Source organism: Mercenaria mercenaria, chromosome 6, assembly GCF_021730395.1.
Source record: "Mercenaria mercenaria strain notata chromosome 6, MADL_Memer_1, whole genome shotgun sequence".
Classification (NCBI taxonomy): Eukaryota; Metazoa; Mollusca; class Bivalvia; order Venerida; family Veneridae; genus Mercenaria; species Mercenaria mercenaria.
In genome coordinates, this window is record NC_069366.1 from 42,097,331 (window position 1) to 42,121,828 (window position 24,498).

The window sequence follows — 24,498 nt, forward strand, 5'->3', positions numbered from 1 at the left end:
TGGATCAATTTTCGGATGATGGATTTTCAATGTATGAAGATAAAACTTTGAAAATTGTGCATTGAACTGGACATCGTTTGGAAGGATTTAAGGATAAATCGAATAATGATTAAAGGAATTTATAACTGAATACATTACTTAACGGCCGGATTCTTTCGTGCAAAGTAAGTTCTTTTTCTATTTTTCATTTTTACATTTTTCAAAATTTTGTTTGTACTGTATACTACGGATCTAAATTGTAAACTCTATTTCAAACCCATTCTGTTTCTCACGGGAGGAAAAATAGCTAAGTCAGTGTAAAAAATAAGTGTGAAACATCCCCATGGAATAACACGTGAAATTTCCCGAAAATCTCCAAAACAGAGAATATTTGGCAATGGCGACCAGAAATAAACAACAGTGAATTCCCATACAGAAAATGAAATTTAGTTGCACGGGAAAACCAGACGATTGTTTAAAAAATCCTTGAAATTCTCAAGGGTGACTTTTTTTTTTATTCACAAAAACATGTTTTATGTTCTTTGATCCCGTTTCATTTCTTCATATCAGCCCAAAGTTGAGGTCCAAAATTAGGTGGGACAGACTATAGTAACAGCGCTGACAGGACATAATTATGTCGAAAAAACATAGCGTCGAAGATACATTACATCGGAGATATATAACGTCAGAGATAAATAATGTCGGATTATTATATAACGTCTGAGATATGTAATGTCAGAGATATATAACGTCAATGATACACAACTATGATTTAGAAATATTGCCTTATGCAGCTTATATATACTACTTGTACTTGTCTGTGACTAAATATCCTTGGAGAATTTATGGTGCTTACCTGACATAAATCAAAAGACTTCTCATTCAGATTAATATTTTTGTTTCATCATAAAGGATACGAATGTGTAGATATTAATTTTCACCAATATATTAGTATGGTCAAATACAAATTTTTAGTAAAAACAAAGCTATTGATTTAACTGCAGACTTGAAATATTTATCAGAAATGCTACCTGGCTATTATAGTAACAATGGGAGACATTCAAAGCATTTCCGACACAGCTTTGAGCGACCACTGAGTTCACAGGAGACGCCGGCAGAGGCCTTAACCACTATACCTCTCACAGCGGTATATCGTCCGGTAGAAGTGACGTTTCTACCGGAATGTTTTAACGTGTACGTAGAACAAACGTTATATGGTAAACAAAGACCTCATAGACAATGGCTGTATAGTTTTTCAAAGGACGAACGGACACGCTCCATAAAATTAAAAGTATACAGTTTTATAGACAAATCTTTAGTAGAAAAAATTAGCAAAAATCCGAGGTCAGTAAAATATTTAAATGCTAGAGACGTTTCAACGCGAAGTGAATGTGATATGTTTTGGCGTCGACTCGGTGAAACGTTTGTCGGAACAACGTCAAGACAGTGTCTGGCCGTGGTGGATGGAAAACAGGTAATATATTTATAAAGTTTTGACAGGGAGACGAGTTTCCGTGGTAGAGTATTAGGCTGGCACCTCTCCACTGCAGGTGCGAGCACAGGCAAGCGGGTAGAATCATTTTTCTAGCAGGTGCATTCAGCATGCTTGCGCAACTATCAGTTACCAGCTTCTTAAACAAGATATTTGGCGAGATTCGAGTCATATATGATGACCAAACAACGATCAGACAAACAGTCGAATATATTAAAAAACAATATAGTAATAACAATAAAATAAAACCAGAATGCATATTTCTAAATGCTTCAATACTTGAAAGTAAGAATTTGACGGAAACTGTAACTATTCATATTCATGATACATGTCAGAAAGGAAATATTTTTTTTTAATTTACACATTCTTTTAAAACATACGTTTTGTATGTAAGCATGTTTTCCCCAGTGTTACAGAATGAATGTGTGATATGAAGTGTCGGTATTTTCATTAAATAACACGACCTGAATTGGCACAATCAACAATATTGAACTGATGAATTTTTAATATTTTACTCGCTGATTTCTCTCACAGCCGTTCTAACTTCGTAAATTATAGACAAAAAGATAAAATGTCATATGCATGCTGTAATTCAACACCTTACTCAGCAAAAAGTAGTACAATGTATCTGTGGCAGTGCTGTAGCGAATTGTGGATACGGACTATATTAGACGTACCTCTACATAAATCGGCTAACCCGCCATTTGCTATTTTGCCAATAACGTAAATAAAAATACTGAACGTACATTTTTAAATTGAGCATACATTTTGGCCAACATATTGTTAACAATATATTAAAATTCAAAAATATGATATCACGCAAAAATATTATTTTAATCATTTTAGCAAAAACGTAAACACAAAAATACACATAAATGCTGAAAATACACAAAAAACGGATGATACAGGGAGTAGATTTTAATTGTATTGCTACAAAATGGTTTTAAATATCTTTTTTATAGGGCACGAAAACGAAGTTATTTTGCTTTTTTGTCACTTTATTCCCTCATTGTTTGTAAATTTTATGACTTTTCAAAAAAAAATGGATTGCAGTCGTAAAATAAATAAATTTTTATGATGTCATTGTTTGATTTTCTTGAAATGTTCTTATCTTAAAAATATTTTATTGTTCTAAGAATACGCTAAATGTCAGGAAAGTACTTCCATTATTTTTTAAATAATGGCAAAATAGCAAATGACGGGTAGTACATAAAATGTAGTATCATCAACGCTTGCTCTGTCGGATCACACATAAAAATCATATTAAGTGCATGATAATATACTGGTGCATCAAATGATTTGACCGAATCCTAAGCCTTTCATACCTGAAGTGAAATCTTCAGATATATTTTTCTTTGATATTGTCATGCACTGTCCGGGGTCTTGTGCGTTTCCGTTATCACTGTCCCATCTCACGGGTAGCTTGAAACTTGCATTCGCATCGAATTGAATTTAATATTAACCTGTAAACGCCATTAGGAAGTTTAATTAATTGATCAAGTCATCAGTGTAAAAGATAAAGCTATATAACTGATACACATCACCATGACAACATGTGTCTAGATCTAGCAGGTTTAGGTTTATTGCACAATAATTATTTCATTTGCTGAAGGTTTTCAATTTTCTATCAAGAAAAAAACATTAAACATGTGAAATACTTGCAAATTATGACCTAGTGGTGTCCATAAACCTTAATATAACATTTATCTAGGACAATATACACAGGCTTATTACCACATCCGTAATATAGTTCATATGTAAATTAAGTTTTGAAATATACGATGCTCTTCATAAAATCCCAGAATACGCTGACATGCATATGAATAATTTGAATTATTTAATTTGTTACAAAGAAGGAACACGTGTTTGCCGACATGAAGTTGATCAGTCTGATACAGTTACATACTTCTAGCTTAATGTGTTATAGATGGATATAGATTATAGTCATATATTGTAACACAATGTTGATCGAATGTTCAGCCCCTTTTGATCTTTTATTCTAATTTGTTTAATCGTTCATTCTCTTGCATTGTTCTTTCGTGCACAAAATAATTTTGAGATTAGGAATACTGGGGGCAATCTGTTTTATACTTTATCATTTAAGTATTACTCACTACTAATAAATTTCGACGGGATGTCTTACTTGAGACGAATATAGTACTCGTGCATGAGTGGTTGTATACGAATCTTTAAAACCATGGAGTTTGCCAATGGAAGGTTTATTTATATTTTGTATTTTTCGTTTTTATCGAACTGCTTTCAGCCTCTAAAATACATTATAAACTATTTCTGTTATGATGTTATTATGTTAATTGCATTTTGTGATGTTAATTGCAATTTAGTGTTTCAAAACTTTCTGACGGTGTCATCATTTAATTCAGGGAACAAACGACACACAGCGACTTTTTCCTGACATGCCTGACTTTGGCCTACTCCGGTGAACAATACTTTGATTCCTTTGTTTATAATGAAAGAAAATGCGACCAACATAATAGTCTATAACAGCTGCACAAAAAGTTCGGGTTTAGCGACTTTTCGACATTTTTTTAGCAGTAAGCTCATTGCCCATTTTTATAGTGCTACCTCACTGTACCTCATAGGAATATCCGTAGTTGCGTGACACGATACCCCACCCAGTCACATTATACTGACACCGGGCTGACCAGTCCTACAGTGCTAACCAAGCGAGAAAACTACTATTAGTACCATTTCTCGCGTCTTTGGTATGACGCCGCCAGGGAACGAACCAAGGACCTACCGCACTCGATTCACACAAAGGGTTTAGGTATATAGTTTTTATTCGACTTCTTCAGTCCTTCTTTTATGTGTGGTAGTATTTAAAAAAATTTTCACTTTCACTTACAATACATTTTCAAGAAACTGTGTACTTGATTTGTAAGACTGGAAGCAATGACTTTGTAGCATCTTTGATTAATGGGGTATAATCCACACTTTTCTCTTATCTGTACATATAAATTGATTGCTTTTACTATTTTAAACGAAATCTGTTTGCGAGTCTTTGATGCAATACTCACCCGGCGCTAAATCTTGAATTAGACAATGGATATTGACAATAAAATAACAAGTGTCGCTTTATTTATTATTTATTAGCGACATAAACTTGCCTGCTAGTAAACAGAAACAGTGACGAGGGAGAAAATAGGTCAGGTCCAAGTTCTTCCAGTTATTAATTTAGAAAACTTTCCTCCATTGATCGACAAAAAGTACGCAGTGTAATGATGAATTAAATAGAAATACTGATATCGCTAAGAAGCACGGGCGTCTCGAACCACACCCTTACATCTTCTACCCATCTATTACTCTAAAATCCTAGGTATCAGTATTGTCCACGTCAAGTATGTCTTCGCCTGAAGACAATGAGGATTACAGAAAAAATACGAGTGTCGTCTTTACGTTTGAATAAGGGACATATTATATTACCGGTTTTACGTAATATATACATTTTTAATACGCAAACAAACATCTTTGCTTTGATCATTTTGTGATAAAAGAAATTATAAATTTTGTATTCAAACAGACCCAGTGATGGTCGGGATATTTATTATTACATAATGGTGTTATATAAAGTTCTAATTTGACAACTTATATTATCTTAAAATGGTCCATAAAAAGGTTTTAATATATCTATTTATATATCTAGCAGTATGAAATTTGACTTTAAAAACACATTAATGTCCAAACGTGATAATTTGAAGTATGCAATTAGTGTATTGTACTATTTCAATGCATTATTATAGAGAATAATGAAGAAATGTTTCTTATAACTTATAAAAAAATGATATTTTCTGAAATAACAGCGAAATAATACAGGTTAGATTTAAAAGTGAACAAATATTCAGATAACCAAAAGAAAACCAACAATATTCATCTGCAAGACTTTATAAAAGTATAAGACGGGACGAAGGGAGAAAAGTTTCGACCACACCTGATTCACGTGACCTGATCGCTTTGCGTAAACTGTAAGTTTTGAGTAGCGTAAACTGTAGTTTTGAGTAAAGAAAAAAAAATTAAACTGAATTTATATTGATTTTCATAGTAGACAATGAGTTGGCCCAAAATACAAGATCTGATCTTATTTCAATCCAACTTGGATTACACACATGTAACTTTAATGCTTTATCAGGTATCATTTTATTAACATCCAACTTAGTCATAAAACAGAAACATAACGATCGTCTATAAATTACAGCGCGGTTTTCCCTCTTAAAATGAAATAAAAATTTACACAATTTCTTCTCACCAAAAAATCTAACCTGGAGATGGCCGAACAATAAAGTTAAAATCCGATGTAGACACGATTCCGCGAGTTTATTTTCAATCACAATGTTTTCTGACAGTTTTTATCATTATGTTCGCTGTTATTTTAACAGTTTTGATTGGCTAACGCTCGTCTTTTCCGACGTTCAACAAGGTGGTTTGTCATCAAACAAAAAACTTTGTGAATTTTATTTTGGGATTTATTTCTAAACACTTTCATTATAGTCTAAATTTTCAGTAATTTGGTACACTTTTCGGGAGTTAAGAAAATTAAAACAAAATTCTCGTTATTTCGTTCTGTCGAAGAGACAAAACGACAAACGTCGTTATGAGTCCCGCCGAGCGTCGCCTCGCCAAACGTTGTCCCGCCGAATGTAACGTCGCCCCGCCAAGCATCGACCCGCCGAACGTCGGTATGGCGCACCTCCCAACGTTGCCCCGGCCAACGTCGCCCTGACGAACGTTGCCCCGCCTAATGTCTCCACGAGGAACGTTGCCCCGCCGAACGTCGCCCCGCTAAACGACGTGTTTTCGCCTTCGAGATGACATAGAGGATATTTATTTGTTTGCAGTGTGATATCGAAATATGTCTTCACCGATAAGGGAGACATGATATTCCCAACCCTCGGAACAGCTTGGATAAAAAACTTCGCTAACACTCGGTTTTCCATTCCACACTGTCCCTCGGATAAGGAAAAGCCCATCTTACACAGACAGGCATGTAAGATCCTTATAGTATTAATCAAATTTGTGATAAAAGATAAAAGTAAGATTTTAATACTTATAAGTATATAGAGGACAATGGCACAAATCAGCCACAACAGGAAATAAAAAAATAAATTCTCTACGAGTGTACTCTACAAAAGGAACTGATCTGACATGAGCCTTGCCCAACCATTCAGCAAAGAGTGACATTGACCTTTCAAATAGGGATCTGGCCCCAATTTCACAAAAAAAACTTAAGCTTAGCTAAGTCTGTTACTTCAAATGTTGTTTTGTCCTTTATGCGTCTTCAATGTTGACTTTCTCATCCATAACTGAACCATATATGTCTATTTCATAGATCAAAACACAATAATTCTGAATTTTAAAGAAAATGAAGTATGAAAATAAGAAATATACTTAAGCAAATGCAATATTATGCTTAAAGAGAAATATCATACCGGTATCTGCATGACAGAAATAAGTCCTGCAGACAAATACTACTAACCATAATGTATTTTAGCTATAAATACATTTCTATAAATAAAAATCAAATTTAAATAACAATTACTTTAGTAATAACATGATTTTAAAATAACAGACTTAACTAAGTAATTACTTAAGTTTTTTCGTGAAATTGGGGCCTGGTGTTTACTCGCGACGACCTATCTCACTGAGACAGGCATAAAGTATTTTCACAATGCACGACAAAGTTATATTTTTGACATGAATTAGACGGACGGTCTGGCAGGCGAGCGGACGGACGGACGCACAGACGCACGCATATTGCCCTCTATCTATATTTACTGAAAAACGTCTTGCAATTTTAAAGTTACACATCGAGTTACTGATGAATGCACTGTTGAACTGAAGCCGAGGGATGGGGTAGGATGGGGAGAAGGGGTGGATAAGTCGGTGGTAAGAGTGTGCAATTTCCTCTGGTAACACTTCATTGGGAACTAAAAATATATCATAACTATTAAAACCTTACTGATTTTTGTCTGAAACTTGATTAATATTACTAATATCATGTCATTCCGGAAGGCGAAAAGACGACGTTCGGAGGGTCGATGCTTGGCGAGGCGGCATTCGGCGGGGCGACATTTGTCGAGGCGACATTCGGCGGGGCGACGTTCGGTGGGGCGACACCTGGCGGGGCGCCATAACAGTGTTTGGCGTTCTGTCGCTGCGACAGAACGAAATGACGAAATGGCACAAATCAGCCACCATATATCTATTCCTAATTCATCTAATTTTCACATCAGGTGAGCTATCTCAGAAAGCTGACAATAGGCTAATAAGCATACACATACTAATAGCTTACCCTTTTAATTCAAACTTCCGAGGGCTGCTGTAGCAATTTTTCCAGACCATAATAGTTTTAATGTATTTAAATTTTAAAACCTTCTGAAACGAATAAAGTATGTGTTCAATTGTGTTCTTAAACCTTGCTGACCTTGCATGATTGATTTTATTTCATGATGAAAATTGTACCAAAATGTTGTGATTGTTTCCAATAGTCCTGAAGTAGAAATTCCTACGAGGGTTGTTAGGTTGAACGCAGGGGAAGGGGAAGGTTTAGAACTATCTTAATACCATTTTTGGTGTCATTTTGGCATTTAGTGTTTGTTTATCTTTAATGAAATAAATGTATTAATGAGAGCTGATCTTGTAGATCTATAAGACAGTTTTCGTGCTAGTTTTGCAAAGGTAATGTAAAGTGGTATAATTAGTGCCATCTGATACGTACTGAGTACTTCTTCGCGGTGTAAAAAGTAAAATCTTCACATTGGTAAATTTATTGAAGGAAAATAATCTACCCCTGGATGTGAACAGTTGTTCGCGTGTGGTCTTGAAGAAAGGTAAAACAGTTTCAATAAAAACAAGACCTTGGTCTTCAGTGTCTCTTAGATGTTGAGTCCCGGACTTACGTTTTATTTATTGAACCAATTGTTTGGGCTGCGAACCGAGATTTACACACAAACAAAAATATTCAACGAATGAGAAGCCTGGAGGTCTACAATACCGTTTTATTACCATCGACATTTATATTACATTTTAAAGAAGACGCCATGGGGTTGAAAAATGTGATTTACTTTATATAAAACGGTACGATAGATCCACTTTAAGTATAGATTTACATCTATTTACTGTTTGTGTTTAATGAATGACAATAAACTTACAAAAGCGTAAAATATGCTGCAAAAAATCAACAATAAAAAACAGGTGGTGAAAGGGTTGCAGTGTGTGCAAATTTCATTTCCTTGCAATTAATCTCAAATCTTAAATGATTCGCATGCCATTTGAACGACCCAAAATAATAAAATTTGTGCAAATCTAAAAGAGACGAGGCTCTCGGCTGACCCCGATACAAACGATACCTGATTTAAATGATTTTCGAAAACTTCAAACCAATTTAATTTGACAGATGCATACGCAATAGGTAATTTAATATGATAATTTGTGTTCCGGTGGATTTGTATTATCAAGAACACACAGACTTTTTAACTGTCGTACTATATGATTATGTTCAGAAAAAAAAAACTAAAATGTATCATGGTTTACCTGCAGTGTCATTACTTCTATTTGTAATATTCTTCAACTGAGGAAGAGGCGTGGCTATAAGCCGTACTCTAACTAAGTTAGAGAACATGTCCTAGGTCCCGCCTACATATAGAATACTGTAAGAAAATGTTGAACTTTCTGAAACCGTTCTCTATTTCAGTTAGAGTACGCTTGTCACGTGATAATACCAACGCTTAAAATGGAATGTTAACTTGTCAATCAAAATTAGTAGCCGAATGCGTTGTTCATATTGGCGGACCATGATACAAAACAGAAAGCGTAGGGGCCACTCGAATAATGAGGTTATTCTCATGAATCCCTGCTCTTTCTACTACTTATTCAATTCAGTAAAATGGTGCGTATCGAAAGAAATAGGCAAGCAATTTGCGCTCGAATATTTTCAAGAATAAGTAATAGAAAGAGTAGGGATTCACGATAATTAGGTTATTTCGAGAAGAGAGTGGCCCCTACGCTTTCTGTTTTGTATCATGGTACACTGCAGGTAAACCATGAAACAATTGGGAGAAAAGTCTCGAACTGTAGTAGATAATAAGCTCTTACTGCAGAACATAATAAACTCAGATTTGAAATTGACCAATGACAGGGTTACATTTTAAAAGTGGTCTCCAGACTCAGTTTTATAACTTTGGAAGCCGGTCCGGCATTATCGAGCAAGCACTGAGCAACAGTCCGCACGTTTTACAACCTTGGAACCCGGTCCGGCAATATCGAGCAAGCACTGGGCAACAGTCTACACGTTTTACAACCTTGGAACCTGGTCCGGCATTATCGAGCAAGCACTGAGCAACAGTCTACACGTTTTACAACCTTGGAACCTGGTCCGGCAATATCGAGCAAGCACTGGGCAACAGTCCGCACGTTTTACAACCTTGGAACCCGGTCCGGCAATATCGAGACAGTCTGCACGTTTTACAACCTTGGAACCTGGTCCGGCAATATCGAGACAGTCCGCACGTTTTACAACCTTGGAACCAGGTCCGGCAATATCGAGCAAGCACTGAGCAACAGTCTGCACGATTTAAATGCTTTATTTGAGACATGTGCAGAAAAGATTCTATGCCGCTTCTTGCATGGTTCAAAGAAAATTTCGGGCGTTTTTCGCCCTTAATCTTTCAAACAAAATTCAAGACAGTTTAGAATTGTAAAGAAATTTACTTGTTGGATATTTTCCGATGTGACATTTACATTAAATTGAAATATAAAATGTATTTAGTGTCGTAATTGCAGTTGACTGACATGCAATCATGATATACTTGTAGTTGATAGCTCCAATCTAGAGTGAATGAATGTTAAACATAATAAATTGTGACATTTGAAATACACTAATATCTGCTCAGCATGAGTTTTTACCTTCCTGCGCCGTCAAGCAAACTTGTTCTTTCTATTTAAATTAAGATTCAGTCATAAAACTGATAGTGTTTTAATATTATTTATTGTGCCAGTGTCGTATTTAAATTTACAATGATAATTTGTCTCACGGAGCGCTCAAAATTTCAAAATTGGTTGAGTTCAGTTGGTTTAAATGGTATTTAGTTATTTCATTTCGTTCTAACAGCATTTCATTCAGTTGCTGTAATTATTTAGGTATATACATTTCATAAAACAGCTTTAACAAACATACAGTTGACAAAGTGCATTTACCTCGACTTAAATGTTTAAAACGTTACAAACTTCATGTTTACCTGAAGGGGAAATTGTTTGAAACCATATGAAAAGAAAAGTGGTACGCGTAATAATTGTTATCTTAATCTACCATTACGGTGTTACGTCTCGTCATCAGACAGTAGTAGGAGAACTCGCAGTGAAACAGGTGTGCCCATAATTACCTTCACTGATTGAACAAGGAAAACTAGCCGACCCAGGTATTGTTTTTACGAGTTAAAGAGATAAGATCAATGTTTGAGCAGGTGAAGGCGATACCAGGGTATATCTGAGATCTGTATCACCTCGCAAATCCCATTACCCAAGAAATACGGGCTCAATCAAAACAAGAGTCTCTACCTGGAGCTATTTTGAAAAGTGATTAATTGAAAAAATTAGCAATAATAGCTTTCTACACGCAACTTAATTAAAGTCACAACGTGCGTCGCTTATAGACGGTCGCACAACTTGATTTCATCAGTTTTCATTTGTATGTTTTGTCCAACAATGGCCGCCCTTATTGTCCAGCATAATGTCACTGAATTAGTAAGTGGTACAGGGCTTAACTGAACCGCAAATATGTACATATCTCCGGTCAGATCTCCGTCTACATTTACCTGCTACTTTATAAAGTTTAGTTAATGTAAATTTGCTCACATTAAGCAAGATGAAAAATGCACAGGGTTAAAGATGAATGGCTAGAAGACATTGGGCAAATGTAAACTGGTCATCAAACAGTTAAATCTATGAATTGTATCTCGAAAACCTATCTATCTAACAAGCCTGACGATATTTAAATTACGTCTTGCGATAACATAATGTTTTTTCTTTATATTCTGATTGCGGGCAACACTTACAGGTTCACCAAACGTTCAAAAGGGGTACAGTTGTAGTATTATAGCATTTTGCTGAGTGTTCCTTTTACGTTCTTGAGAGAAACTTGCTGCAATCATCATTATAAGTTTCGCTTCAATGTTATCTTAGCCATGCATTATAATTCTATAAAAAAAAATATATTGTAAATATTAGGATATTGTAAAAAGACTGTTGTAAAAGGACTATGTGCAAGCCCGTACATACGCAGTCCTACAATGGAAGTTGCTTTTTGGTTCAGTTTTCCACGAATACTGTTAACCTAGCGACTCCAGTTACCTCAGACTGAAATGAAATGAAAGTGATAATTACGTCACAAGTTGGACTACTGTGAAAAGCAAAAATACAGAACGACTTTTACTGTCCTCGCGGTGCAATAGGGAGGCATGCGCCCGGAAAATAACAAAATTAAAAACTGAATTAACTGAGACAATGATCTGCTCTGAAGCAGTTCTCACAGATACGTCTACCACGAAGCCAGTACACGAGACAATTTCCTACGAAATCCTGTTTAGCTCATGCTGTGTGTCGTCCGTAGTGTTTCAAGTTGACACCCGACTCGCAACACGATACGCAATATTAATGTATTCCTGTAGCCCGTCGTATCGCGTGTCGAGCGTCGTGTCGCATTTTCATTCATCGTGTCTTGCGTTCGTTTCGTATTATCGCTCGTCGTATTGCATGTCGTACGACACGACGCACGACAATGCGACACGACACACGGCAATGTGACTACACGCACCACAATACGACAGGACGCGCGACGTTATTTTTGCCATGTCACCCGTTGTATTGTGTGTGCGAATATCGTGTCACATTGTTGGGCGTTGTATCGCGCGTCGTTTCATATTATCATATTGCATGACGTGTATCGACCTAGATGAACAGACTGTCGACACAACGACGCGCGACAGTGCGACACGACGCCGGACACTCGAATTGTGGGGCTTCAACACGACACGACATAGCGGCATAAATGCGTCGTGCGTCAACCTCATACAGAAAGGATGACACTCGACATGAGTTAAACAGGATTCCGTAATTATTCCCTATAATTGTATTCTATATAAAATGGACAATTTTCGCAGGGCTGCCACACATGGCTAGACCACCCGTTTTCGAGAACAAATCCTTACCTCATTTTAAAGAATTATCCTAAAACTGACATAAAATGTAGAGAAAAGTATGGGTCATGTATCTTCTACGAGAGATTTTTCCTAGCAAAGTTCCATCAAAACTTATACTGTTGTGACCTGGAATTACGAATTTTTCACCAAATACAATATTTTCTTCCATTTTGTTTTCTACCAAAATGCCAAAAATACATCCAAAATGAAATTTAAATAAAAACTAGCTTCAATTTATATAAGACCTCTGTGGCCACACAAGTGTAAAATTAAGTGTTCAGTATGCGATTACTAGACCAGATGACTCCCGTACTGGTTTAGACCGTAAAATTACCCTAAGTGCACTTAGGTCATCTTGTCTGTTTGTATGTAAGCTTATTTATAGTCGCCACCGGAAACCCATATAGGTGACTCTTTAGCATGCCAGGTGTAAAGCACCCCCACACAGAACTCTTATCCCAATGCTAGTATTTTTTAGTTGTATGAGCTGGGGCTCGAACTCGCGACCTCTGATTTCGTAGTCACTGTGAAGTTAAAGTGTATATTCATCTTTTGAATTACATGAGAAAAGGTGATGGTCGAAAACAAACATTTTATAAAAAAAGACTTTAGTCAGAAAATTTAGTTGTTTTCTGTGTAATAAGTGTCGGCATATGATCGGAAGATATGTTCATATTTATTATTCTTAGCAATCTGTTGCATGGCATCTGTCTGCTGCAACTAAGGGAAGCAACTCAATTTTTGTAAGCTGAAATCTATTCAAATATCAATGTGAACAAAACACAGATCTTATGACTGCACAAATCAGCACGGCTTATATTAATCATAATATTTAAAAACAAAAGCATTAATCAACAGCAAATGAAAAATATATGCCAAAAATAAGTGGAAATGTCACAATTCACACTATTATTATTGGTGTGTCTACTTCTGATGATCTGCCTATATCATGAATGTTACCTTTTAATTCTAACTGTAGTGATTTCATCAAATAAAATATGATTTATTATGGCATAAAATATGTAAGCGCGAAAATAATGATGAGATATTATGAAATGCTATTGTAATTATTTGACAGCTTTAAAGAACATAAAGCATGTTAAAATGGTAAATGATAGTAGTAGCCTACACGGTACGTAAACATAGCAAAATTGTCTATTTTATAATTATATATTAGTATAAGCTCATTTGATGGTAGATGGTATTGGTCCATGGTGCGGCAGTGACCACCATTACCGCACGCCAGTTTAAGTGCTCGTTAACACATGAATACTTATTACATTTCAGGTACGAATTTCCGTGATGACAACGCTCACCCAGAACAGTTTACAGATAGATGAGGGTTGGTATAATGCAGTGGACGGTTCCAAGGTTATTGAACTTGAAGGGCCGATCTATATGTCTAAGATAGAGACTATTGCAGAAAATCCGTAAGTGTCACTCAAAGTTTAAAACTCGGCTGGCAACTTTTAAACAAACATCTGTCAGTTTTCTACTACCAACCTATAATTTACTAACACGTGATAAAAAATTCATAAACGTATTATTGTCGGAATTTCATATTCCGCTTCTGCTCAACCGTAACATCGCTCTTTCTATTCCTTCTAAGGTATCATAGAGGTTATAACCCAGCGTTAGATGTTTTATTCCACATGCATCAGGAATGGAAAGTTTTAACAAACATTAAGAACATTCATCATTCGTGGATTTCACGGTGAGAACGCATCGGAATTTCCCTTTCTCCAACACACCCCAATATAACACACGTCCCAACTGCAATTCCGAATTTCAACACACTTTGCAAGTATAACACGTTTCCCAACTATAACATACTTTCCAACTGTAACACACTTCCCAACTGTAACACACTCCCCAGATGTAACTCTCTTCCCAACTATAACACTCTTCCCAACTGTAACACACTTCCCAACTATAACACACTACCTAACTATAACACACTTCCCAATTATAACACACTTCCCAACTATAACACTTCCTAACTATAACACACTTCCCAACTATAATAAATTTACCCAACTATAACACACTTCCCAACTACAACACACTTCCCAACTATAACACACCCGCCAACTATAACTCACTTTCCAACTGTAACAGATTTGCCAACTGTAACACATTTCCCAACTATTACGCACTTGCCAACTGTAACACACTAGCCAACAATAACACACTTCCCAACTGTAACACACTTCCCAACTAGTACACACTTGCCAATTATATTACACTTGCCAACTATATCACACATGCCAACTCTAACACACTTTCCAACTGTAACACACTTGCCAACTGTAACACACTTCCCAACTATTACACACTTGCCAACTGTGACACACTAGCCAACTATAACACACTTCCCAACTGTAACACACTTCCCGACTATAACACACTACCTGACTATAACACACTTGCTAACTGTAACACACTTTCCAACTGTAACAATCTTCACAACTATTACACACTTGCCAACTGCAACACACTAGCCAACTATTACACACTTCCCAACTGTAACACACTTTCCAACCATACACTTCCCGACTATAACACACTTCCCGACTGTAACACACTTTCCAACTGTAACACACTTCCCGACCATAACACACTTCCCGACTATAACACACTTCCCAACTGTGACACACGTGCAAACTGTAACACACTTCCCATCTGTTACACACTTCCCAACTATAACACACTTCCCAATTATAACACACTACCCTGTGCAACAGTTGTTATCTCAGCGTTCTTGAGATAAATTGCATCGTGATTTGCAGCTTCCGCCCCTTTGCAATATTAGCTATCTTGCAAATGGTGCCCATACAATAAACTTCTTATTTCTTATTTACCTTTCAGTTTTGGTTATTATAACTTCTAAATGGAAAGTATAATAAGGAACGTGCTCATATGGCATTCTAATTCGATCAAGCAGAGAATAATAGGGAACGTGCTCATATGGCATTCTAATTCGATCTAGCAGAGTATGATAGGGAACGTGCTCATATGGCATTCTAATTCGATCAAGCAGAGTATAATAGGGAACGTGCTCATATGGCATTCTAATTCGATCAAGCAGAGTATGATAGGGAACGTGCTCATATGGCATTCTAATTCGATCAAGCAGAGTATGATAGGGAACGTGCTCATATGGCATTCTAATTCGATCAAGCAGAGTATGATAGGGAACGTGCTCATATGGCATTCTAATTCGATCAAGCAGAGAATAATAGGGAACGTGCTCATATGGCATTCTAATTCGATCAAGCAGAGTATGGTAGGGAAAGTGCTCACATGGCATTCTAATTCGATCAAGCAGAGAATAATAGGGAGCGTGCATATATGGCATTCTAATTCGATCAAGCAGGGAAGGAAGTGCATATATGGCATTCTAATTCGATCAAGCAGAGTATGATAGGGAACGTGCTCATATGGCATTCAAATTCGATCAAGCAGAGTATGATAGGGAACGTGTTCATATAGCATTCTTATTCGATTAAGCAGAGTATAATAGAGGACGTGCATATATGGCATTCTAATTCGATCAAGCAGAGTATGATAGGGAACGTGCTCATATAGCATTCTAATTCGATTAAGCAGAGTATGATAGGGAACGTGCTCATATGGCATTCTAATTCGATTAAGCAGAGTATGATAGGGAACGTGCTCATATAGCATTCTAATTCGATCAAGCAGAGTATGATAGGGAACGTGCTCATATGGCATTCTAATTCGATCAAGCAGAGTATAATAGGGAACGTGCTCATATGGCATTCTAATTCGATCAAGCAGAGTATAATAGGGAACGTGCATATATGGCATTCTAATTCGATCAAGCAGAGTATGATAGGGAACGTGCTCATATAGCATTCTAATTCGATTAAGCAGAGTATGATAGGGAACGTGCTCATATGGCATTATAATTCGATCAAGCAGAGTATGATAGGGAACGTGTTCATATGGCATTCTAATTCGATTAAGCAGAGTACAATAGGGAACGTGCTCAGATGACATTCTACTTCGATTAAGCAGAGAATTATAGGGAACATGCTCAAATGGCATTCTGCTTTCTATGATTGTTGTTGATTCAGCACAAGAGAAACAATACACTTTTAAATAAATTAATAAATATACATAACACGTGCAGCAGCAAAAAAAAAAAAAACGAATTCAGATCTGTGTTCTACAACTATATATATATATATATACAGTTCACCACGCCAGCATTGTAGCATGCATCATATTATCGTAAAGCGCATGATTTAGTATCTATAGATGAGTCTCTATGAAATTAATATACGTCCTGGCTTCATCTTGTTTTTGCTAATGTCTGCTTAATATAAATCGGGCAGTAGATGTTTTCTTAATACAGAAACATCGTTCAACATGTACCTTGATATATGTGTCGTTTATGTAAAAACACCATTTTACAAAACAAAGTTTTGGTGTCTACAAAAAAATACATCAGAGGAAGATATATAGTGTCCACGACAACTAGAAATTGAGAATAAATTATACATTCATTCTGAAAGTGGACAATGATTATATTGTTTAATAAAATTCTTTTTGCATGGAAAGATTTCTTAATAGCTCAAAAACATATTGCGTACTTGGGTACTCGTAAGGAAAATCGGTCAGATTTAGATATCATTTCCATTTTTACATTTTAGATATTCAGGAACTGGATACGAACTTGGAGATCAACAAAAGCACGAAAAGAATGAGGAAGAATCACTTTTGCAAAAGGATGCGCGAACGCGACATCACAAACATAACAGTCATTTTGACAATAAAAATCGAATTCCAGAAGGTAAACGTCCTAGAGAAAAGCCAAGAAAACAACATTATATTTCCACTAACGATGTTCCTACATCTGGCTACAGAAATAAGGAGGAGAAAACCAGTGCACTTTTCACTAATGCCATCGAGAAAGCGGGATTTGATCCCTATAGTTATAAGAGAAATAACCCCAGCAGAAGTTACGTAAGATCGCCGCCGGAAACCAGAAAAGAAGAAAAGTCCACATGGAATCTCCAGACATACGAAGGTGTTATAGACGCTCTGCTCACAGGCCATAAAGTATATTTTACTGCTCACACCAAGAATTGTTTTCATGAAAAAGCACGGAAACGGGAGAAGACCACATTTGGAGATTATGTAGACGTTTTTGAGATACACAAAGACTTCTCTATCAAACAGCCAAACAAATTTCTACAATTTTCATTCCGAAGAATGCATCATACAAAGCGAAAAGGTATGTTATTACTTTTGTTTGAATTAAGTTGTATCTACTAGTATATAAATTCAACTGGAAATGGCTATTAAATGAAATTTGTACTATGAGAAAAGCGGGGATTTACTGATGTGGGTGGTCACATTGTCCATAATAACGCAAAATATTAAGACTGAGCTATAGCACAAAGACGGATTTTTATATCATATTCTATGAAATCAGTTAATTTCGTGGGCACAAATTTTCGTGGTTTTGGCCAAAACGACTATTTCATGTGTACATGAATTTGTGGTTTTCAACTTTAATGAATTGGGATTTTTCTTGTTCATTATTTTTGTGGATTGACTCTGCCACGAAATCCACGAAAATATTAATGATTCCACAGTATTTGAAATTTATACATAATTAATCATACATAATTTACAAATTATTTTTTCAGGATTTAAAGAAATCATCAAAGAAGTCACCGTTCATAGGAACAGTTCCGTTCATATAGCAACCGTGATACTGAATGAAGACGGTCATATCGACAGGAATACATTCGCAGAATGTGACCTATACAACCAAGACACGGGGTAACAATAGAAAATTTGATATTTTCTTGACATTAAAATGCTTCTAAAATGTCTTTAATTGTTTATGGAAACTTGATCCGCATTTAATTCCCATACCTACATTAACAGCTAAAGTTTTGATTTATTTGCCGGCAGAAAACATTGTCTCTCTAATTGATCCACCATTCACACATTGCAATATGAAGAACGCTTCCAGCCTTTTAGCATTGATTTCTGTCTTCAACGTAACTTGGGGGTATTTCTTTAAAGCCTTGACAAGGATGAACTTGCTGTTTAGATATAACATTAGTTTCTAAGACAATGTATTTTCTACGTTCAGGAAAGGCGATGTGAAATTTTACCTCGATCCTTACAGAGATGTTTCTCAGGTAACAAAACTGCGCTCTTTACGAACAAACCTACAAGTAGGAAAGATGATGCGTATTACAACAGAACTGGACAAATGTAGTGGTGGCCAGTCGGACCTCATTACTATTGGAGGAGAGCTACGCGGTAAGACATGCTACATATAGTATATAGCTTATTTCGTTTTCATATTTGGATCCTAACATATTTAGTACGTTATCTCACCAAGAATCTTATTTTTTTGTCTGGAGGATGAGGGAGAGGGATGTTCATGCAAAACCTTCATATCTGCATGTCCTGCGTACTTTTACTAGCTTTCTTTATGCATTCACTAATAAACTTTTACATATACCAAGAAAAGGGTTCATTATAATACCTTTATTACGGAATACTGTTTATCCATATCCTACTAATTATAAGAGCGCGATGGCAGGATAGTAGGACGGTAGGATGGTAGAAAAGTAGGATGGCGATGATAGGATAGTAAGATAGCGATGATAGGATGATAAATTACCATCATATCACCACCCTCGCCATCCTGCCATCCTACTATCGCTGTCCTACATTCCTGTTATCGCTATCCTACGATCCTACTATCGCTATCCTACCGTCTTACTACCGCTATCCTACCATCCTACTATCGCTGTCCTACATTCCTGCTATCGCTATCCCACGATCGTACTATCACTATCCTACAGTCTTATTATCGTTATTCTACCATCTTACTATCGCTATCCTACCGTCTTACTATAGCTATCCTACCATCCTACTGCCGCTCCTACCATCTTACTATCGCTATCCTATCATCTTACTGCCGCTTTCCTACCATCTTACTATCGCTATCCTATCATCTTACTGCCGCTTTCCTACCATCTTACTATCGCTACCCTACTGTCGCTATCCTACCATCCTACTATCGCTATCCTACCGTCTTACTATCGTTATTCTACCATCCTACTGCCGCTTTCCTACCATCTTACTATCGCTATCCTATCATCTTACTGCCGCTTTCCTACCATCTTACTATCGCTATCCTATCATCTTACTGCCGCTTTCCTACCATCTTACTATCGCTACCCTACTGTCGCTATCCTACCATCTTACTATCGCTATCCTACCATCCTACTATCGCTATCCTACCATCTTACTATCGCTATCCTATCATCCTACTGTCGCTATTCTACCATCTTACTATCGCTATCCTATCATCCTACTGTCACTATTCAACCATCCTACTGTCGCTATCCTACCATCTTACTGTCGCTATCATACCATCTTACTATCGCTATCCTACCATCCTACTGTCGCTATCCTACCATCTTACTATCGCTATCCTACCATCTTACTATCGCTATCCTATCATCCTACTGTCACTATTCAACCATCCTACTGTCGCTATCCTACCATCTTACTGTCGCTATCATACCTTCGTACTATCGCTATCCTATCATCCTTCTGTCGCTATCCTACCATCCTACTGTCGCTATCCTACCATCCTACTGTCGCTATCCTACCATCTTACTATCGCTATCCAACCATCTTACTATCGCTATCCTATCACCCTACTATCGCTATCCTACCATCGACTTTCGACCTTTCCTTCCCGCGTTAGTGGCGTTTAAATCAACATATAATTACGGAACACTGCTTTGTTCATATCCTACCATCGCCTATCGCCTAATTATTTAAACGCTATGGTAGGATGGCAAGAAAGTAGGATGGCAAAATATTACCCTATCACCACTATCCTGCTATCCTAATTGTGCTATCCTACCGTCGCCCATTCAGCTATCCATCAATCGCGCTTTAAAAGTAATGGGCGATGGTAGAATATGAACAAAACAGTATTCCGTACCAGAACATTATTTTTAAAAAAAGAGCAAAGAGTCTGTGTAAAAAGTTTTAGACTGAAAGTGAACAAAATAAAATGTGTGATGTGTTAACCATTCCGCCCATGCACGCTACTCTGACTTTGGGTCTGGATAGTACTATAGCAAGCAAGATAAACAATAAACACTAAAATCACTTCTGTAGCCTTAAAACATTTTAGAGAAATATTGACTCTACAACATGAAAAAATCACTGTAGATAAAATATAGGGATTTTAATCAAGTAGTTCACCTATTATCTGTTCTACACTGTTGAATTATACGTAATTACACTTTATAGTGCTGAAGCATGTTTCTGTGTCCGTGCCAAAATTTCATTTTCCAGGAGCCACGCCCGGGTCAGGGAGCATGTTTGTTTCATTTGTAAATAGATAAGATATTTAATACTCCAGTTGTACTGTTCGTACGATTTTTTCCCCTGGATACACTCACTTTCGACATGTAATTAATGTTGCAACATCTCATTAGTTGTATTTGACTCTATCTTGTATATGAATCATGACTAGCGAAAACAATCAGTGCCAATTTATTGTCGAGCTGGATACTTCAAACGTCACGTTTGATAATAATTGTTTCTTACTGAGGAAATGTGGTTTGTGCGATAGTCTTTAGCTTTGTCAGGGAGGGTGGTTTTGTAATAATATAGATTTTTGGCGAAGTGTTGTTAGTTTCTCTCTTTTTTCGCTTGGTAGTGCAAAGGCATTCGTCGCTTTCAAACAATTCTTTTCATCCGTTTCCTAACGTTTTAGGAAATGTGGCTGGGGAACTTCTGTTATTTTAACATTAGTAAAAAACAAATAATCCGTTTTTGTATTGCCGTAAAACACCCACGGGTATCTGCTTTGTAAACGGTATGTGACACAATTATGGCTTCGTCTCAAGTACCATTATGTTTAAGACTTAATATTTACAATATGAGCTGTGATAAGAAGGTTTAATTATTTCTGTCAAGTATATTGTTTCAACAGAGACACACCTGGATTTACCATGTCCTTAGAGAAACTATTTAAATATTTTCATTCATGTTAAAATGAATCATTTGAGAAAACGTTCCACAAATGTTTGCGTAATTTACTTTACAGACGATTATCCTTCCAGTAATGTTTAAATTTTATGAAGCGGTACTTGTGCCCATTGATATCTTAAAGAGATTTGTCTGCTCAGGTACTGTTGACATCAAGCAAACAGAGTCAAGTATGTTTTGAGCCATTTACACTGACAATCAATTATCAAAGAGGTTCATAATCAATAATATAAGAAACTGGCGCAAAATAATGTAGCTTAATATCATTAAAAACATATAAAAATTTACGAGTAATTAGACAAATACATGGCCGATCTGTATCTTTGTGAATGAAAAGTTTAATGAATGAGAAATTGCCATAAATGCATTTGAAATATATCATAGACGATTTATTGATTGATCTCGGATGAGTCAAACATATGCAAGACATAATGAAACAGACTGTGCACACCTGGGAATTTCTGTCTACATACATTATTCAATAAAATTGATTCATAATTTGTAGGTAAATATCGAGTGTCAATTACAACACTGAAAGTGTGGGAAAGTATGTGTAGTCGTATAGTTTTGGTTGATAGATATATTTCATTTTGTGTTTCAGGCTATGATCTTGGCAGAAATAGTAAGACAGTCGACGTGACTCTGACGAGCACTAAACTTCATCCACAACAAGGCGGCGATCTTTCAGTCGAGGAGCATTTTACCATATTCCGCTTTCCTAAGCATGGCGAGATAACTGTGACCCGACACCGGAAACACGTGACCAGCCTCGTTCACAATGTTTCCATTGTCAGTGGTTTCCAGAAATACAAATGTGAAATAGATCCAAATTCCAGCACAAAAACAGTATATCTGTTTAATTCGTGATTCATTGAGTACCCGAGATAACGGCTCTACTGCAAACGCTATTCAATGTAATGTGTGTATGCCTTTCAGCGGAAACTCCACGGGTATTGTTTTCCAAGAATAAGACATTGTCTGATAACGCCATTTTTAATTGTTTGACAAAACTTGTCACGTGAAACCAAAACAGTGGGTTAGTACATTTTATGAATTCCGTATTATACAGTTGTGACTTCCATATACGTGCCTATGTGAACGTGAAATATGATGTACGCAAGACGTTTTATAAACATGTTTGTGGGTGACTTTCAGTTCCAAGAGGACGAAACATCATCTATTTATTCATGCACGTATAGTGAATGTTTGGATAGTCTGTCGTTGACATGAAGACAGTGCTAAGACACTAAATGCATAATAAAGGAGAGTTATTGTTTATTAAATAATTCAAATTCTATATAACACATTTGGTTGGTTGTGTCCCGCATGTTCATGTAGCATGTATAGGTATACGATTTTTTCATCATTGTAACTTTGTGCCGTCCATGAATGGTAAATACTATTAATGTATATACATTGAGTAGTATTGACAGTATCTCATTGGCGTAGGAGCCTTTTCAGATTTTAGGGATATGGAGCGGGTCCACAGCAAGCTTGTTAAATACAACACTTAATCGAACTAATGTAAATTGTTCCTTCGTAATCTGTTTTCTGTATTATCTATTAGATGCGAATTGAACTGGGTAGCTAGGTAGCTGACCTCTTTGTCACTGCGTCTAATATGTATTTTTAAATCTAAAACCTGAAGTCTGTTTAAAGTTTCGTTATAATTTCGATATTTCTGTCTTCTCTTTAAACAGACATGTTGGGTTTTTTTATACAATTTTCGTGTGATTAATGCGTCTCTTTTGTCATATCAACAAAGTTTGATGAAATTCTTGTTAAATCAAACGATATATACTATGCTAAAGGACACAGTTACAATTCTTTGATTGTTTCATTCTTTAGTTTAATCGTATGCATAAAATGAGACAAGACGGTAATAATGTTATTACAATGAGATATATAAATTACGTTGGAAATTTGTCTGATGTGTAAAGTATATAGATATGAATTACCTTAAAGATTAGTTAATGTTAAAATTGTACAAATTTTGCACTGTAAATAGTCATTCCAGATATTTATACATGATATATGTAATAAACATTTCCTAGAAATACTTTTTTTGTTCTTGATATATCATGATTGCTGTTTCGCAGTTGTTCAATTTCAAAGTCTCGAAAAAAATATGCTGTCCCTTCTTTGGAACTCCATAATTTAAACCTGATATTTATTTTCGTCTGATCCTTATAACAAACGAAATTGTGCTCAAGACATTTTACCCGTTCAGTCACCCCGTACAAAGGAAGTAACAGAAAAAAAACAAAGAGGGCCAAGATGGCCCTAAATCGCTCACCTGAGTCATACTGCTTAAGCTTCATAATGATAGCTGTGTAAATTTATTTTGAAATCAGGCCAGAGGTTTGTTTGTAAGATTATCAAAGTTTTCTATACAGATATATATAAACAAGAAAGTAGGTCACTATGGCAAGGTAAAAGTCATGTGTGCAGAGGCGTAGGAACGGGGGGCGGGGGCATGGGGGCATGTACCCCCAAAACCTGGCCAAAATTCTGGCTGCCCCCGCCCCTGATAATTATGAAAACAGGCTGTGCCCCCAATCTCAAAATGCTTCCTACGGGCCTGAAGTGATAATTAATTATATAGGGTCCTCAGCTAATTATAATTAAACAACCTATGAATTATGATTTTTTTTTTTAAATGAATCTTTTTCCTGTAATAAGTCCAAGTGACACCAAGTGACCCCCGGGCGGGGCTTTTAATAGCCACTGGGTCATGATTTGAAC

The 24,498-nt window shown here is 36.3% G+C and overlaps 1 protein-coding gene across 2 annotated transcripts; it reads left to right on the forward strand.

Annotated features, from left to right (window-relative positions):
- The first annotated feature begins 969 nt into the window (after positions 1-969).
- On the forward strand, positions 970-23,246 carry LOC123549142 (uncharacterized). 2 transcript variants are annotated; one of them, XM_045336985.2, is made up of 7 exons: positions 970-1,453; positions 13,966-14,108; positions 14,288-14,392; positions 17,358-17,941; positions 18,360-18,495; positions 18,815-18,987; positions 22,355-23,246. In XM_045336985.2, the coding sequence occupies exons 1-7, from the start codon at positions 1,004-1,006 to the stop codon at positions 22,618-22,620; spliced, it is 1,857 nt and encodes a 618-aa protein (XP_045192920.2). In that variant the 5' UTR covers positions 970-1,003; the 3' UTR covers positions 22,621-23,246. The 2 variants fall into 2 exon arrangements, with proteins under 2 accessions (XP_045192920.2, XP_045192921.2); XM_045336986.2 differs by lacking the exon at positions 14,288-14,392.
- Positions 23,247-24,498: the final 1,252 nt, after the last annotated feature.